The sequence below is a fragment of the Perna viridis genome, chromosome 3 (assembly GCF_037379345.1).
Source record: "Perna viridis isolate PV_CMFRI_1.1 ecotype Kerala chromosome 3, ASM3737934v1, whole genome shotgun sequence".
Classification (NCBI taxonomy): Eukaryota; Metazoa; Mollusca; class Bivalvia; order Mytilida; family Mytilidae; genus Perna; species Perna viridis.
The window spans coordinates 32,362,383-32,382,994 of record NC_142447.1 but is presented as its reverse complement, the minus strand read 5'-3'; the positions used below and the strand labels follow the sequence as shown (position 1 = coordinate 32,382,994).

The following is a 20,612-nucleotide window of genomic DNA, read 5'->3' as shown; positions in this document are numbered from 1 at the left end:
TGACGTAAAATACAGTTTATAACAGAAGTGTTGTGACGTTTTACAGAATTCAATCAAAATTTATTACACATGGAATATTCCATAATTCACAGCTATCTATATAATAAGTAAATATTCTGGTGACCATTAACATTAATGTCATAGGTAAATATACCTTACTGATCAGTGTCAATGAAAAACATTTTGACTACCATTGACATGTACATTTCAGCTGAATACCAAATTAATATTCTGATTTCCATCAACATCATAAAGACATAATGACATTTTTTTGTGTTCAGGCCATGTACTTGGATTTTAGAGTACAGCAATGCAAAAAAAATCATTAAAATGACATTTTATGAACTCAAGCCCCTGTGGTTGGAATAGCACATCCACACTGTACAAAAGTGATATGTATTGCTTGCATGATGCAGTAATAATCATGTGTAAATCATATACTACCATAGTATGTGAATCACATAAAAATCTACATATGATAATCATATTATTTACTTGTGATTAAAGTATGTAACTATCCCATTCCTCTAACTATGAAAATCACATGTAATTGATGACAATTTTCATATGTAAAATCAAGTACATATATCACACAATCATATCATGCTCAATTATGTGCTTATCATATGTAGAACTACATGATTCCATGTATATCTACTTAATTGAAAGTGTCACTCATGATAAGTATGACTATTGTATGTAAATATAACCTTGCTCATACATAATAATCATATATAAGTAAAACTGTCATGATTTTGCTATGTAAACTCAAGTGTAACATGATCATATGCTCAATTCATATGTTAATCATGTAGTATTACATATGATTCTCATGTGTGGCACTCTAGTACAATGTATATGTAATGGAGTAATTCGCTTTAGTAGTCATATGTATGACTATTCTAGACCACTCAGCAACTGAGGTAAATAGAATATACACCTAAAAAAAAAGAAATTAAAAAATGATTTCAAACTAGACATTGTCCTGAACAGGACTAATACCCTAAGGAGCAGGTTGAACCCTGCACATTTTGGGACCAATGTAGACATATGATTCACACAAATCTATTGTAGTACCAGTAATCTATAATGAATTATCACATCTACACAAGATGTTGACTTAAGTCTTCCTTCCAAAGCTAAACATTAAAGAATACAACAAAAAACAAATTCACAAAACAGAAAAAAAAACCTTGGTTCAAATGAAATAGTGGCATAATTCAGAAAACATGGTAATAATCATAACAAACTATTTCATATATATTATTGTTTTGTTTTAATGCAGAAGCACACAAGACCATAATCAAAATAATAGAATTTATAATAAATCAATATGTCAATATACCTTACACATGTACTAATAAGAATAAATTGTATTTGTTACATTTTTAATTATAGTTTAAATACTCACTTAATGTAGAAAAGGGCAGAAATTAGCATTTTCTCAGTCTTGTTTGTGAACCCATCACAGCATATCAACACCAGTGATTAATTTTACAAAAAAATGTAAGTGTAACATTGGCCATAAGTAATGACATCATAACAGAAATAAAATTATGACATCATTGCTTGTAATCAATTTTACTCTAATATGGCTTTCAGTGAAATATTGAAGAGGTTCCTCCATAATAACATAATGATTTTACAGTTTTAAATTTTAAAAGAAACATCACAATAATGAAGTAGGAATTGAAGAAATAAGGCACTAACCATTTATTTTTATAGTGAGGGGGACTGGGGGTGTCGGGGGGGCTGGAATTATTTTGAAAAAAAAAAAAAAAAAATTATTCCAAATTTAAGCAAAACATTTTATTACTCAGCCATGGACAGAAAAAAAATATGATTCAATATTTCCCTTTACTTAGCAATGTAGGTTTTCAAATAACCTTTTTTTTTAAATCCACCTCCTGAAAATTTTTTATTATCTTCCCACTTGTGCGGAAAAAAATTTTGTAACTCAACATAAAATCCCAGCCCCTCAAAAGAAAACTGTCTATGCCTAAGTGTTGTTTAGTTTATGCTTGGTATCAATTGGTCCCTTTTATCTTAATCTTCATAATTAATTAGCAACAATCTTTTGGGTTAACTTTCTTACATTAAAAAGTGCAAACTGGCTAGAACCGGGTTACTGAGTGTAGCCTGTTAAAAAATTAGAAACATTCCTTAAATACCTTTGATAATACTGCTAATTCCTGGCATTTGACAAAGAATGCTTTCAATACTGACAACAGACAAAATTGCTACAAACATATTATCAATAGTGATCTTTACCTGATTGTTTTTTCATAAGGATGACTTATCAAATTCGATATATTCCCGATAGACACTTCTATATTGTTAAATAAAGAGTCTTCTCACAATTTTGGTAAATTGTAATTTATATATATATATATATAGATAAGTATGTGAATAAAAATGATTTATCCTAATATTGCCCTGATCTCTTGGTATTTTCAAGATCACTTCTTAACACAATATCTTACTAAGTATTTGATTTCTTCAGTTGAATTATTATACATAATAAGGAAAAAAATCATAAGTTGACATGTTAATTCCCTGAACATTTTTCACACAACCAGGAAAACTTAGGTCATAAATCAATTTAACTACACATAGGTAAAAATGTGGTATAAGTTTGGTTTTTCAGGGACAGTTTTTTAAGCCAAAAAGTAGATGAAAAAAATCAGACATAAAATTGACAATAACAAAATCTTAACAGATAGGAAGCACAGAAAAAACCAAATTCTGCATAATCGTAGATATAAAACAATAACTGACTGCACAATAAGCCTTGTATGATGCTTTTGTTTATTTTTTTTTAACTAAAACTAAATTCTGCTAATCCAAGCATTTAAAACTGAAGACTAATTCACATTTGATTTCCTACTATTATGTTGTACCATACAAACCAGACCCAATTATTCCATTTGATTCAATGTTTCAATTTTGTATCAACATGTAGAAAAAGTTTATTTGTATATATGTTTCATTGCTTGAAAACACGATAATAATGTTTGACTCCATACACAACCTGTTACTTTGCTTTTAAATTGGAAACAAATTCTTTAAAATTCACGATACCACACAAGAAGACTTACAAGCTCTAAATACAGTCACAAATCAATAAAAACAATTAAAAAATATACACAGTCAAAATTGCACATGATGGTAAATTTTCAAATAAAGAAAAAAACTACAAGAGTTTTGACCTTTTTAAATACTCACAAATTGTTAATAACAAATTGCTATTTGTGAATTATAGTGAAAAACAAATTTTCACAGTTATCATGGACAATCATCAGTTTATCATAGATTATATGTTAAGCTATTAAACATACAAAAATTCTACTTGTATAAATACATTGATATAAATGTATAAAACATACAAAATTACATCAATAGCATGTACTATCAATTTCATCATACAAGAACATAGTCACAATTTTTTTTAATGTAACTATATGAGATATATTATCACTTTTTCACATCAATTAGAACCATGAAATTACAAACAGTTAATATATTCACAGCCTGCAAGCCAGAAGACTGACTTTGTGTTCTTATAAAGTTGACAACATTGTTGCGACAACTTTTGAATATGGTACAAAACAATAAAATTAACGTTTCTAAGTCATAATAAAAACAATACTGAATACAGCACTGCTTAAAGCTATAATTGTAAGACAGAGAATGGAAATTACAAAAAAAAAATATTTGGACTTACATAAAAGAACTTAAGAGTTAAATACAGACTAAGAAATTTCATAGTAAAGCTAAAATAAATGGACACAATTTTTATTTCACTATATAATTCAGAAATTAACCATGGTAACTCCATTTTATCATTGTTTTACCATGGGCCGGCCATTTATGTTGCATTGTTTTACCACTAGCAATAGCAAGGGGTTAAATAACGACATAATTGACCAGGCTGTGGTAAAACAATAATAAAATAGAGTTTCCTGATTTGTTTTAATTCTAATATGACTAGTTTTTCATAGTTTTGAATAGATGAAGTCTATGTGTCACACAAAATGTTGGTCATGTGTTTATCACTATTTTACCATGGCTGTGGTAAGCTTCGAAGTATGTCATATTAGAATTGTGTACAATAAAAAAATAAACAACTTTCATGACACAAAATTGTTGAACACTAAAAATTGCACAAACATCTGGAGCAAAACACTAATGCATTAAACAATGAAATAACAAAAAAGGGCAATAATGAGGCATTGATCAAATTCTAGTAAAAGTTCAGAGAAACAAAAAATAACAAGAAAAAAAGAAAAAGAGATAAACTATATAAAAAAATAATATGAAGAAAACTAGCACACTCAGTGGAACAGCAAAACATAACAACAACCAAAAAGGTATCATACTGAAATTTGACTAAAATACACAACCAATACATAAAGTTTACATATAATAACTTAACTATCAATGCTTTTCATATATTAATATACTTTTTCATAAAAAAACCAACTCCTGGTACATGTAAAATTAAACAGGTTTCACTATAGCCATATAGAGAAATATCTAAGTTTTCATCCATAGGTCCCAGAATTCAGTAATTGTCTGGCTACACCTGTATTTCTACATCTTAAAGCTTAAGTAGTTATGTTATTAATTTGTTTTACTACCATTGCACATATGTCAGGATTATAAAACAGTTACCATTGCACATAGTTAAGATTTCATAATTTTTGGATGGAATTTTTCTAGAGCCCATTGCATGGCCCATATACATAATGGTCTCATGTAACCTAGAGATCTATAGTGTTTGTTCACCATGTATGCTTCTGGAGTCTGGAATTGTAATCCATACCACTCCCAACATGTGTGATATGCTCCCCAGGCTGTCTTAAATCCTTCCTCTACCATACCCTAATGGAAATAAAAAGAGATATCTTTGTTTATATTTCAGATAACCTTTTTTTCTAATGTTAATAAAGAAAGCAATTGTGTATTGACTTGATGCAGTGCTTCACATTTCAAAGATTCCAGTTAGTATATAAAATATCATTCACATGATAGTGAAAATTTTTCAAGTAACCAAACCTAAAATAATTCCCTATTACCCTCCCAAAAGGAAATTAATGGTAGAAATTTTCATTTTTTTCTCTACTAACCCTTTGAAAATCAACAACATTCAATCATGTGTGGCAGAACTGCTTGATTTATGTCCCTTGATTAACTTATTTCAGTTTAATTAATTTTGTTGTGTTTTGAGATTTAAGTCATTGATAATTTATTTAGATAATCTAAAGATACTGAAAATGAAAATAAACTTTATCCAGATTGATATATTTTATAACAGATTTTCTCAGACATTGAAGTATTATGATTTATTATTCACCTCATCAATGAATATTTATAGATTTGAATAAGATAACTTTGCCAACTTTTCATAATTGTCTGAGGACTAATTACTAGTCCAACATTGCGAATAGCCTAGCCACATACCTACCCCACTTGAAATGAAATTGCTCCATTTTAATGACTTCTGTATGCAATAAAGTATTTTGTACTTGGGAAATAAAATGTATTGCTAATTGTATTGATTCCTTTACATTCGACCCACATTGCGCTATAAAGCTTTGCATTCGTCATCCCTCTTATAGTCAATCTAAAGCTGATATGAATTGTAATCTGAGTCTGCTGAATCATAAGCAGTAATTGCACCTGCTACACATGCAAACTTTAACCATTTATCCTTTGAAGTTACTAATTTCTGTAGTTTGCAAGCAAATATTGCATTTTTGAAATTTAAATGCATTCAAATATAAATGTGAATAATATATAAAAAAAGTCCGTATGAAGAGATTTGGAAACTTTTCATAACCCAAAGTTAGTTGCACAAAAAATAATTCACAAAACAAATAGAATTATATGATGTCTAACCAAAGATGGATGGTACCAGGATCAGTTTCAACTGTTCCTAAATTTAGTGTAATGTATAAACCTTCTTCCTGAACATTAGAAGTAGATCCTGTCTCATATAAATTATTATAAGAACCACTTACCTCCTGAATCATACTAGCAGCAAGGGCGTAAGTGACTCCTACCCAGAATTCCTCACTCTGCACACTACTGATATCTATCTTCCCATCAGGCCTTGTTCCATTAACGGCTCCCATGTTACCATTCTCTATACCCATAACATTGTTCTTAAATATTGTTTTAAGAGCTGTTGTGACATGAGTTGGTGGAAAGATCTGAAAAAAAATGTAATATATATAACAGAGAAGACAATAAGCTCACAGAAACCTGTGTTATATTTACTTGTTAATACAGGTAAAACATTATTCTGAAATGAATTGGTATCTATATGTATGTTTATGCCTGAAGTACATGCGTACAAGGCATGGCAAATGAATGTATTTTTCTGTCCCAAGGAAGTTGTATATTTTTATATTTCCCTGTTAATACCAATTTAAAATGGTAAAATTTAACAAGTTTTATACACAAAACCAGGGCTTAATCTAAAGGAAGAAATGAGAAAAACTTCTCCTTGTTTGTGCTCAACTGTCCTATTTGTTTTAGACAGGGAAAGTATTTGTAATAAAGTACACAGACAAAATTGTCAATCTTATTATTTTTCAAACAGAGTTTACTAGAACTTCTCTTTGTCATCTATGTGTAGATTAGGCCCTGCTGTTATAGTATATTTTAATGTATGTTACTGCAAATAATTCTCATGCATTACACTAATTATATTTTACTTGTAGTGAGTTATCACATTGAAAAGTTATACAAGTGGAAAATAATACACAAATTATTGTTATATGTGCTCAAGGCAAAAGGAGAAATATGTACAGAAGAATCTTCCATGCCAGAAGCTCTGAGAAACCAATGTCCTGCTAGCTGGTCAGCCATTACACTGTCATCATGGCCACTTGTTGTGCTGGAATCATAGTTATAATAACTTCCTGCAAAAAATGTTAAAATGCTTAAAGGGCATGCATTTAAATTCTAATGTACATAGAAGAGTAAATATACAATGAACATAAGTATGATTTGAAATATAAAATATCTTAATACTTCTACCTATTTTAAAACACACTTTAAACCAGCATACATAAAAAGATATTTTCTTTATAATACATAGATGCCTGTGGTACATTTTAAAATCCATACATGAAATATAGTGCATACATGTCTTACTAACCATTCCATAATTTAGCATCAAAAGCCTGTTTGCCCCTATCCAGTATTTCTGTATATTTGTTCATTTCCTCAGTGTTACCAATGATTTTACTGATTTCTACATACATCTTCAAAGCTGCTAACCACAAGCCACCACAGTAAGCACTGGAAATATAACAGCATCCATTTTGGCAGGTGATTAGCATGGTTTGGGAGTGTTATATTTAGCCATTTCTTACAGATTATGTAAATCTAAATATAAAGGACATGAAGGTTAAATACTAAATATTCTCAATTATTGTTTATGTCTTCATAAATTCTCCATTTTTTACAATATTTTCAATGCATTTCAAATACTTGGCAAAATCAGTTTTCAATGGTGTCAAAATGAGTAGAATTCATCAGATTCCTACTACCAGTGGTTCTACATATGTGTCATATTACTTTTCAGCATATGTCCTAAATGACCACTACTTGATAAAGATATTACCATACATGCAGCAATGAAGTAATTTCAAAATAAAAAGTTAAATTTGGTAAACAAAAAGTGAGTGTCTCAAAATAAAATTAGTTTTTTTTTGTTTGTTTGTAAAACCATATTTTTTTCTTGTATTTTCATACTAACTAAACCAATGATGATTACTGAGACCAAATTTCCAAAACTCTAAATCAAAGTTTATTCTTACATACCTAACCCCTGTCATGGTCCAAGCATCAAATGTTTGATCAGCAAACCCTCCATTCTCTATCAGACCATCGCCATCTTTATCCCACTGTCTGGCATGCTCCATTACAGCCTGATTATATCAAACAAACAACATTTTTACGTGTAAATTTTTTTTAAAGAAGAATTTTTTTACAAAGTCTCCATACTTTTGACTCACCATCTGGCATGCTCCATAAGACCCTGAATACCAGTATAACAACAGTGCAAACTTTTAACACAATTTAAAAAAAAAGAACAACATGGTTTTAGAACAGCTTTGTAACCAGGAGGTAATAAAGGAAAGACAGTAACTTTCTTCACAGAAGTTTTGTGTTCTAGGAAATGATATATATATAATTTTGTTCCAAAAACAATAGAAGATCCCACTATATGAACAAGTTTTTTTAAATCTTTAATTCTGTAAATTAAGATCATAAATTAACTTAGCACAACACCTTAAGAAACTGATATGGTAAATGTAATACACATGTATAATGCATTTCCATCTAGTACACTATCATCTAGTACCATATGGCAGGGTATTTTGGCTGATGTAAATTTGGCAGTTTTGAGGCAAAAAAGTACACAAGAAATTTTGACGGATGCTAATTGGTGCACTTAGTATGGAAGCCCAGAAGAAATATTTTGCAAAATTCAATTTGGCATGTTCAGAAAGAATACTAAAGAGACAGCACCCTCTGAAAATTCCTGCTACATGGTATGTTATCAACATCTACAAACAAATGTAATGCCTTACCTGACAAACAGGGTACATGTCTTTAAGATACTGTACATCTTTCAGATGGCTATAATCTCTGTAGGTTTGAAGTATGAATTTTAAATTGAGATCTTTCCAATCATCAGTAGGGTGGACAATGTAAGCATTAACTTTGTCCCATGGCTCATCCTCTGTAAAAGGAAACACAAAACTTGCATATAGAAAATATAACAAGGCATCACATCTTAAAAACAGAAATACTGAAATTTATTCTTTAATGAATTATTCATATAATGTACTGTTTATTTCATAAACTTTGATACCAGCAAAAACAAAATGATGCTGTCAAAAATATAGTGCTACACAGTGTGTCACTGACATTATTCATATGTATCGTTATATATGTGACACTTGTATAGCTATTTAAATTAGAAATACGATATTTGACATGCAAACTTCATTCTTTCCTCTCTGCTTGTTTTACTACAACACATTCTTATCCTATACTTCATGCAGCTTATTGTACAGGTACATAATTATTGTGTTTTGTAGTATCAAATGTTTAATTGGGATATTAATTTTATAAACATTTAGTAGTTACAAACTTCAATTCATTTCATTTTTTTCTTTATGCAAATATTCTTTCCAACTATTAATGAAACCCTACATTTGGAAATGGTATAAAGTCAACATACCCTTCCTTTTATATAAGAAATATATACTTGTACTCAAACAATTTATAAACATTTCTGTCAGTTTGACGAACATTATAAATGAACCTTGTGCCAAACAACAAAGTAGTACTACACATACAATATAATCTAACTAATACAGGTTGTAGAAAAAGTTAGTAAATGAAAGTGAAATGTATCTGAAGCTATAAATCTTTAGAATAATTGAAAAAAAAATCATTGAAGAAAAACACACTGGAGAGTAATGACCGAATGACAGTTTCTGGGATTATTTGCTGGTGAAGGAGACATTATGCCAATTTCCTCTCGGTTTAGCTGTTACAGACAGAAAATAAATGTAACTACACTTCCTACCAACATGTTCTAACAGAAGTGTGAAAATTTTGATATGGACATTTTGAGTGGTCCCTTATACCCAGATCAATGATATGGAAAGAGCTGCAATAAAAAATGTCGGTAAAAAGATACATGCATGTACACCTATGGAAAAATAATAAGAAGTATGTGCCCAATAGATACCTGGATCGCCTAGATCATGAGGTACAGCATTCTTTGTTTTGTAGATACCAGTATTACCCTCCATACAGTAAACTAGTGGCGTAGTATCTTCAGACATCGTTGACGAAGCTACAATAACAAAACATATAGGTATTTGATATATGACTTTTATAATTTTACACCATATATAGGTTTTTTTCTGTTATAATTTTACACCATATATAAGTTTTTTTTATACCTAAGTCCTAATAAAGGAGAAGGGACAATAAAGGGTCTTTTTGGCCAAAAATTCAACTGAAAATAAATCATAAAGTGTTAAATAATTTAATAGTGAATTGAGATACTTGAATCCATCACAAATGAGAAAACATAAAGACTTCTGATAATTCTTGCATTGAAAGGAATGAAAAATTACTCAAAATTTACCAATATTCAGATATACTGTCAAACTTTGTACATTTTGGTCACTTTCTGGTCATATTTTTGACAAGGAAATGGTGTCCACACCCAAGAAACAACTTCATCATATTTAGTGACTACACTCATTATTACATAGTTTATCATATGTAAAAATTTAAAGTTATTTCTTGGGTGTGGATGAAAATATGTCAGAAAAACAACAAAATTTACAATTCTCAGCAGTTTTCACTAAATGATGTAAAATTAGTGAACCATTATGACATCATTACAGTGAACTAATGCCACAAATAATCATCTTTCCCTTATATTAATATATTTTACTTTGTTATAAACAACTTTCATGTTATTACAACAAAGTTGATATTTTTAAGCAATATCAATAGCTTAATGCCCCCAACACTTTTTTCATTTTGTCGCAAAAAATACTTCTATGAAGTTTTTGTAGAAAAATGTATACAAATCAAAGGACAGCTTGCATCTTCCTTAATCATTACCCTTGTTAAGACATTAGATCTCAAAATTATATACATCTATTTTGTTATGAGTAAGCTCAATTAAAGAATACCATCTGCACCTCTTGGAATCACACAATTTGATAAATTGAAAGTCATATCATCTCTCTACCAAGCTATAAACATTACTTATTTTGTTGAAAGTATCATCAAAACATGTAAAACCTTATAACATGCACATCTATATAGGATTTCCTTATTTACAATTTAAAGTGTCATTAAGCTATAACTAGTAAAAAATTTCTTTAGTACACTAAAACAGATGTCTTTCCAATACTTCTGCAGTGCAAGTCAATCAATAGGAGCAGAAAATAATAAGTAGAAACAACAAGAAATCTGTCAGCCAATCGAACTTTCACAACTGAACTAAGTTGTGTTCTTTGACTTTTAAAATCAAAATTCTGCATTAAATTTAAGATATGAAAGCTTATCTTCCTGGTGTTAGAGACAGTCCGTGTTGATAATCTATCTTCCTGGTGTTTGAGACAGTCCGTGTTGATAATCTATTTGCATATCAAAACATGGAAACTTGGGCTTCATTTAAGTTGAACTACCAACACCTCAATTTCTTTCTTCAGTCCTTTAGACTTTGACATAATGCAGCAAGACAGATTCAGAGTCCATTACGGAACAACAGAAACCTACCCATATCATACTGTATAGACATCTGTATATTTGGCCATAACATGATAAAAGCATAGGATGCATAGTGATGGACATCATATGTGTTAATCATTCTGTATTCATGTCCTGAAACAATCAAAATGTTTATCTTCAGCAATCAACCCATGTCAACCTAACTTGTTAACCTGAGATTGGAAAATTAAGATTTTCAACATGCAATCTTTAATTCTCACCATACAGCATGGAGAAATAATTTAAACCACTCATTACTGAAGGAGAATAAATAAAAAGAGCTATATAAAATATGTTTTCTGTAGTATTACATTTCTTTGATAAATGATAATGGTTCATTTTCTAAGGAATTGTCAAATTGCACTACATGTAGAATAAATAGAAATTCCTCTACTGTCTATCAGAGGCTTCTTGTGATTTGACAAAGTAGGATTATTTATTTAGGAGTTTCTATTAACTCTCTGACTTTTAAAAATTTCAAGCAGACAAACCTTAATTATTTAAGTAACTACTCCTCCAACCTGTACATGTACAATATTAATTTAGATTTTCTTTTTTTTTAATATGATTATCCCAATAGTGAAGGAAAGATACCCATCCCAAATTCATCATTACGATACCTTCAAGATAGCCAAACTTTCCAAACTCCTGAATAACTTTTGGATCACTTTCATTAATCTTTCTAACATATTTTCCATCTTTCTCTTCAGCTAAATCTAGCCATACAGAACCACTATCACTCACAAAATAAAGCTCATTAAAAAGAGCAGATTTGTACCATGCTGGTAGATTTCTGAAAATAAAACAATATTAACTTCTGAACATTAGCCCACAAATACTTAAAAAGACTTGTTTTTAAATTCAATGTACAATGTATCTTAAAAAAAAATGTAACAGAAGTTATAATGTGACAGTACTTTAATTTGTGGATACCAATTTTTGTGGATCAGGGAAGAAACACAAGTCCATGGGTTTTTGAATTCATGGTTTTGAAGTTTTCGTGTCATAATTTTCCTTTCCTCCTTTGTCTACCCTGGATATGACTTTTTATGAGCAATTCGGCGGGTGTTTCTAGAAAAACAGAGGACGCTTATCCTACCAGTGCACCTGGTCCATGCTCCTAGGTTTATTAGTGGAGTCTGAGTTGCTCATTTGCTTTTGTTACTTTGTATGTATGATTTTAGTTACTTCATGTTCTTAGTTGTGTATGTCTGTTTCCCATGTCTGGTCTTTGTACCTGGATTACATTCTTTTGATTACCACTATAACCTTGGTTCCCTTGATTACTCCTTCAGTATACACATCAATGGGAATCTACTATTCGTTGGAACCAAATTTTGTGGTTTGACCTACCCACAAAAAAACCACGAAAATTGGTACCCAATAGTACTTTCACAGTACTCAAGTTCAAATAAATGATCAAGATGAAAAACTGTATTGTTCATGCTTTAATGACACACAGGTTAATAACATGTTCACCAAAAATATTTGAATTTCATTATTTTGATTGGTGAAATTGTCAAACTGGTCTCTTCTGATTCCAAATGTAACAAGGCATTAAAATGTAGACAATCATGAGTAATAGATATACATATAAAGGCTTACTGATTGTTTAGGATAGGATTTTGCCACTCTTCAATCTTCTGTTCCCACACTGAATAATTGTTCAATGCATAACTACACATTCTTGGGCATGAATCACCAGTACTACCAAACCATCTGGCATATCGCCTACAGACAACAAAAAATAAAACACATAAAAACAATGATAGATGTAGACATTCATGCATAAACAACTCTCAGAATGATAAAGCTGTCACAATGATAGAAAAAATTGAACAGTATGGTGCATTTAGTATTTTGAATTCAAAATCTAATAAGATATTTTTCTGCCTCCTGATCTATACACAAAATGCACACCATACTATCTGAAATTCAAAATAATTTATTGCTATGTAAAAAAAATTATGATTAAAAATGTAGTTGATTTGTTATAGAAGACTTGTAATATTACATGTACCATAACATCCATTAATATAATTGCACTCATTTCCATGGTGTATTTATTTGCCCAAATTCACAATCAGTAATCAGTTGCAAAAATAAGTACCTATGAATATGCAAATTAAGCACTTTGCTTATGATAAGTTTCAACATAAAGCAAATTTAAATACTTGGAAAAATGTTTTAAAACCACCAATTGCCAAAATATGTAAAATTTCAGTAACAACTAGTCACTACCATCTTTTACACCCTTACTTTAGGTATTTATGTTTTCTAGCCTTAAAGTGTATAACAGGCATATCCCATGTCAGGGTGAACTCTAAATCTTTCTTCTCTCCAGGTTTGACAGTTGTAAACAAGCACACAGCAGTACCTAGCTCTGTTCCTTTGGTGGTGGCTGCACTTTTCTCTGTGTGATATAATAATCAAGATAAGCAAACAATATACACTGAAACAATGGGTTGGATTCTAAAACAGGTACTAGTTTATAAAACTGGTGTGAAAATTTAATACTAATTTCTTATGGGGCTTTTTTTCAAAATTACAGAGAAAAACTAACATTGTAATAAATGGGATGATGCAGTAACTATAGTTTTCCACAAAGCTATTCATGAGGAGAAAAAAATATGTGTACAAATTAAGTCACCAAGAAAATTTTATACTTAAGAATTGATTGATGGTATCTGAACATACATGTGTGTTCACTTTTATCAATTAGCAGTTGAAAATAAAGTTTTAAGAGTCAACAATTTTATAAGCAATGGATGACACACTGTTTAAACCATTAATTCTGCATTATGATTCTGACTACAAGTCTAGATAAATACACATGAAAAACAACTAAATATTAGTGAAACTAACACAATCTTGATCCCCTTCCAATTAGTTCACAATGTCATTTAGACACACAAAGTTATAGAACAACAGTTTTGGGAAGTAAAAACTGATAAGCACAGCCATACTAAAATATGAAAATTACAGAAACAGTTTTTAAAATCAGAACCTCTATTCATATGATCCAAAACAATGTACATTTTCGTTTCATAAATGGAACAAGTTCTCATGATCAATTGAAAATTTTAACTCAAATTTCTAAGTGAAGATTGTTCATCTTGTTCTAATTGCAAAGACTGTGCCACTAAACTGTTTCACCTAGATTTAGTACATACAAGTAGAAAATATTTAATGGAGACTTGTACTTACACATTCTACTTCCTAGTTAAGTATAATGGGTAATTTTCAATGCATTTCTTCATTAAGATTCAATCAAAAGACATAAAGACAAATGAGGCATGCAACTTAATCATATGTTAATTTGTACCAGTATATCAAATGCTACCCATATGTAAACATAAGAAAACCTACCATAACCAAGTGTAACGAATTGTCATTAAAATGACCTTGTATATGGTAATATTGCAAGCATGTAAAACCAAATTAAAAATATTTTTTTTTATCACAGGAACTTTTCTTCGAATTAATAATACATTATATAAGCTTGTAGCTGCAGAATATGTTTTATGATTACCGGTGTTTCATGAAAACTAAAATGAGAAGTGAAGTAACACTAGTTATCATATAGATGGCAGTGATTTTTTTTCATAAGTTAGTTCCCTGTGCAATTAATTTCGCTCTCAGACCTTCTGCTGCCAATCTACTGATCACAAATTCATATTGAAAATAGAGAAAAATATGGAGAACATATATATATATGTATATAACAAATAGGATAATAATTGTTTTTATAATTTGATAATGTTTGCCAAGAACACTTGAAGATTTAAGTTGTGCTAGGAACAAGTTCCCCCACATGTTAAAATCTGGACATTCTTCAGCACTCATGATCATATTTTAGTTATTCACATTTTTTCAATTAATTATCATATTATCAATTATGAACTATTTTGAATGTACTATAAAATGATTTATAGGAACAATATACAGGGATGATTTTATGATGAAGTCAAACAAAGCAAAAATTGGTAAAATCAGAGATAAATAAACAGAAAAAAAAGAATCGTAACAGTAAAATCCGGATTTCAATTTGCGGAATTCCACTAAAAAGTTGAAAAAAATCATTCCTGAATATACATGCACAGTATAATCAGTTTGATCAAAAAGTTCTAAATAATCCCAAGACACATGTTGCATTAAATAAAAAATTCAAAATATAAAGCTAGGTATTGAAAAATAATCATAGCAACCTACATGCTAAAAGTTGGTGTAAAAACTCTTCTATAAATGAACAACAGTGAAAGTTATTATGTTAGATAGACACCATACCTTTGCACGGTAGGATGAGATTTAGTAGAAACTGTAGAATGCTCATTAAAGCTCGGAGTGTTATTACATGAAAGGGAGTGTCAACCTGACTATCTTTATTATGATCTACAATATAAAATAAAAACTTTTGTCATCAACCTCATTTCTTTACCTTTTCTATTCAATATTTGTGATAAAATTTCAAACTGCTATGATTTCAAACCGTTTTGATGCAGAGCAAAAAATGAAAACATTGTAAAGGAAGTTAGCACTGTTATACATACACAAACAAAATGCATCTCATTCTAAACAAATAAACAGCAATGCGAAAAAAATAAAGTTTGTGAGGTACCTAGTTTGTAGGTTTTTTGGGGTGATTCGGTCGAACCACAAATTCAAAATCCTCATGAAATGTAAAATTTCCATAAAATATTTGATTTTCTTAAGAAAGCCATGAATGTATGTTTCTTTAAATTACTTTTGACAAAACCATCAAAATTGATTTTCATGTATAAAAATGTACTTTGTAAGTCACATCTATTCAGTAACAATGTTTACATACAGGGTTGGTAAGTATCTTTATAGTTCCAGAATTTCCAATGTAAAACCTTTTGAAATCCAAAAACCGATCTGCATTATATTGTTTACTTGCAGGAAATCGAAACACTGCATCACAATGCAAAATCTTCTATTTTATGCTTTTCTTAACATTTTTATCCCGTAAAACTAGATATTTGTCACTTTTTATCAATCTTTTTTACAAAAAAAGATAAATTGCTTTTCATATTGAACTAAATACTATGTAAATGATGAATCTCCATGCATTTGAATGGTAGATGAGGACCAATTCTCATGAAATCACAGAGTCGTGTTTCGAAACTTACATACCCCTCTGTGAATAGAATAAGTAAATACAAAGTTATAAATGTCACTTAAGGACAAAACACCATCACATATTTAACATGAACTTCCAATAAGGCATTTTATTCAAAAGTAATTTCTAGAATAAAACCTTTAACCCCTCCACCTTAACATTTTTTTTAAGTTATGAAGTAGAAGTGTGATATAAATCTTAATGTTGCCTAGCTATGCATAAAAGGTTTTGAAACCAGGCAGAACAACTATCTTTCTCCAGAAGCAAAAATCCCTTTATAGAGGAAATACAAAAATAAATTTTGCAGGAAAGCAACTATATACATTTCACTGAATCCGGTAAACTGAAAATTACTGTTGTATAATGTTCAGGGAAACCAGGTTCAGAGAGAAATATCCCTAAATTACAATCTTAAACTCTTCATTCATATTGTTGACATTCCATGCTTAAGTTAAGCTATCAAAATGTACCTTCTGCAACTTGGTTTTAAATAACTAAGAAAATCATATAAATCTAAAGTTTAAAAAAAACCTTTTGCAACTTATATCATGATTTCTCAACTTTTTACTTCACTCATTTCTTAGTCATACAAGGAAAACTGTTTCAGTGTTAAATATTGATCCTGTATAAATTTTTACAAAACTTTATTAAGTTGATCTGGTGATACCCCAATCCAAAATTTTGACAAGCAAAGGTCCATAACTTCAAACAGTAAAGATCTCACCAATTCAAATTAAATAATTACCCTTCTACAAGTATTTAGTACCAAAAACACACTGAACCTAGATCATTGTATTGTAAGTGCATAATTTGTATGTTGATCAAAAGTAGTCAAAGTAAAGCTGAGAATGTTAATTTCAAAATAATATTTGTAATTAACTACAAAAGTGTACAAAAAGAGTTTACATGTGTAATTAATTTGCCAGAAAGGTAAAAATGTGAAATTTCAGTATCATTTATTCAAGTCAATATAAGAAAAATTTCTACGTTCATCTAACCATTGCATAATGATTTGTACCGGTAATATTTTTTTCAAAGATATTGATTTTGGACAGACAATTTGACCAACAAAAGGGCATATACTTTCCAACCACATAGGAGGAAAAGAAAAAGCTTTAATCTCATCTTCATTTTGCTTATTACAATTTTCAAATATTTTCTAATAATTTATATAAATTATGTTCAACATGTAATGCATGAAAAGCCAACACAGTTTTACCCTGGAGACATGCTAAGTGTACAAGAAATCTGTGAGGGATGGCTCACAAGTGATAGCCCCGCTTTCAATTATGATATAATGAAAACAAATGAAGTCCTCGGTAAACGGGAAGTTGTAGAATTTTTCCAAAAATGGATCGTACCATATGGTATACCCACAGGGTAAATGGGGAAAATTTCAAGCTGCTGTGATGAGTAGTTGCTGAGAAAAGTGTGACAAAAATTTAAACTTGCAAAAATATAATAAAAAAAAAAATCAGTCCTCGGTAAACAGGAAGTTGTAGTATAATTTTTTCCAAAAATGACTCCCACCATATGGCATATCTACAGGAAGAATGTGTTGAAATTTCAAACCCATGCGATGAGTAGTTGCTGAGAAAACTGTGAAGGAAACAGTGCAACACGGAAACAGAGACAAGGATAAAATACTATGCCCCCTCTCCTTTGGATAGGGGGTATAAAAAGGAAGAACTATCAAAAGATTTCTGAAGATTTTTGTATAAGTTTAAAATGCCACTGAAAATGTCTGCTTTTAAATTTAAACAAGTTCCATGAAAATGTACCTGTAGCAGATTTAAGCTTTCCATCTTCCAATAGGTCATCCCATAGTTCTTGTCCCGTACCCTTGGGATTGAATTGAGACTTGGTGCTCACATCAATGCCATCCTATGGTGAAACAAATCATCATTACAGATAGAATAATAGGTAAATCAATCTGATATTTCATAATTGACATAAAACCTAAGTTTAATGCATAACAGTCTTTGTTTAATTTCTATCTATTAATGTTTCTGATGAAGTTTAGAAAATCGAAGGTTATGATGACACAAGGCAGGTGGTACATTTAGAAAATTACTAAATTTTTCATTGCCAATCCTAAATTTACTGGAAGAACTATTTATTTTGGGTGACAATTTAGTGGCTTGGCAACAATAACTCAGTGCCTTGAGTAGATAAAAAGTATCACTTAGAAATGATTAAAAAACAGGATATTCTTGGAAATTTTACAGGAATGGTGTTTTAAGTTTTTGTCTATTTGTTTTTTTCCAAAACTATCTGCTTCCAGTTAAATTGTTAAGGAAATCTGGTATATTTCATTTAGGTGTGTTTTTGGTTTATCCAAGGCACCAAATAAACCAAAATAAAGCTACTGTAAATCCAAGTTAGACATAAAAAAGGATAGAAATAATTGAATTCTTTAAAACAAAACATATATTTTACACCTTGAGGGCACCAGCTATCCCATAAGTGCACTTCATATCTCGTATATTTTGACCAATCATCATCCCTGCAACCTTTTGACCTTCAGCTTCATTTTCAAATGGCTCACTCCAGTTGCCAGGAAAGCTGTCCTCTTTTACACCTCTTCCATTTTTAAATGTGAAAGTGATGCTAACATCTAATTCTTCCTGTCCCAAGTTCTCTACATCCCATACAAATACAGCCATTGGAAAACTTGTGTCCTGGTACAAAAACAAAGCAAAGAACACTATACAATGACAGGGAAGAATAGAAACCTTAAAGTGACACAATAAATACTGTAGATATCTGAAGCCTTAATTTTTTTTTATTATAATTTGCTTGAAACAGTTATATCATACACTATGTATTGGGCAATGAATGAGTTCTATTGATTTTTATAATTTCTCCTATCAAGAATAATATTTTTGAAAAGTTATTTGGAAGTAATTTTTTCACTAGTTATGACTAGTTCAAGTTTGTGATTTCAGGACAGCACTTACAAAAGTTATGTTGCAAAGAACAAACGAAAGGTGCTTCCAGTCAAGAGGTTTTCATAAAATATTGACCACTCAAAATAAATTTACTAACTGATCATTTTGTCATTCCTATGTTTCAGTTTAAGAATAAACCAGGGACTAGTAATTTTATATTTTAACTACCTTGACAGTAAAATTATCATATTTAGCAGCAAAGAAAGACAGATAAGATGTACCTTATAATCATGTGGAAAGACAGGTGATATTTGCCGACAGACTAATCTAAGGCTGTATTCAGGTATATTATATACAGTCCAGGACCGAGGGTATAATGCATGATATGTTGCATTATGTAAAGGGAATCCCCACTCCCATGACTTCAGATGCTTCCCTTTTTTCCCAGTCAGGACTTTCTGGTATACAGTTTTATTATTCTTCCTGATGCAGAGGATAAACTGAAATAATGAACAGAAATGAAACAGTTAGAATAGAATATATCAATGAATTAGACTCTTTAAAATGTAATTGTAAACAAAGCTATATCAACTAGAAACAATGCACTGGTAAAACTTGCTTGTTAAGCTCACTTTTAGAACATACTTTATCAAATGCTCTGCATGGTGCAGCTTGATATGATCATTGATGATCCTATCTTCTTAATTAGTAATAGACAGACACTAGATTTCAGCTGATACCCAGTAGATGTAGTACAATTACTGTATATGAAAAGTCTGAGGAATGCTTGACCAAAAAGAATAATAAAAATAAAATAAAATACCTAAAAAAAAATTTTTTTAATATCGAACCAAATGCCTCTTTAAAAGATAATTTTGTGTTCAGTCCATTCCTGACCTCCAAATATTTTAACTGAACTGTCTGAAGATTTTTACCATCATTTTAAGTATTTCAGTATATCTGGATAAAAGATATGGTCTAAGCAATAACTTCTATTCATCTGTCAGTCAGTCTGTCACCAGTTCTATTCCACAACTCTTCTCAAACCGCTGAATGGAATGTGAAGAAATTTTCACACATTCTTTATCAGATGATGTCATTGTGCATCTCCTATTTTGTTTTTTTTCATCTACATGATTTAAGGGGAGGATAGACTTTGTCATTGGCAACCAAGGAAAGATCATCTTCTAATCCACAACCCCTCTAAAACCCCTGAATGGAATTGAATGAAACATTCATATATTCTTTATTAT

The 20,612-nt window shown here is 30.2% G+C and overlaps 1 protein-coding gene across 2 annotated transcripts in view; it reads right to left on the bottom strand.

The window, feature by feature from the left end:
- Positions 1-20,612, bottom strand: part of LOC148621901 (non-lysosomal glucosylceramidase-like) — a 25,651-nt gene continuing 5,039 nt past the window's right edge. Inside the window, exons 4-18 of one of the 2 annotated variants that reach the window (XM_088576732.1) lie at positions 19,641-19,859; positions 18,910-19,149; positions 18,250-18,352; positions 15,616-15,720; positions 13,588-13,741; positions 12,934-13,059; positions 11,949-12,121; positions 11,338-11,442; positions 9,782-9,889; positions 8,610-8,761; positions 7,837-7,943; positions 7,169-7,311; positions 6,817-6,929; positions 6,024-6,215; positions 1-4,884 (exon numbers count right to left, since the gene is read on the bottom strand). In XM_088576732.1, coding sequence (XP_088432858.1) covers positions 4,687-4,884; positions 6,024-6,215; positions 6,817-6,929; positions 7,169-7,311; positions 7,837-7,943; positions 8,610-8,761; positions 9,782-9,889; positions 11,338-11,442; positions 11,949-12,121; positions 12,934-13,059; positions 13,588-13,741; positions 15,616-15,720; positions 18,250-18,352; positions 18,910-19,149; positions 19,641-19,859 — 2,238 coding nt within the window. In that variant the 3' untranslated portion in view covers positions 1-4,686. The remainder of the gene's footprint in view (positions 4,885-6,023; positions 6,216-6,816; positions 6,930-7,168; positions 7,312-7,836; positions 7,944-8,609; positions 8,762-9,781; positions 9,890-11,337; positions 11,443-11,948; positions 12,122-12,933; positions 13,060-13,587; positions 13,742-15,615; positions 15,721-18,249; positions 18,353-18,909; positions 19,150-19,640; positions 19,860-20,612) is intronic. The other variant, XM_088576733.1, reaches the window with a different exon arrangement.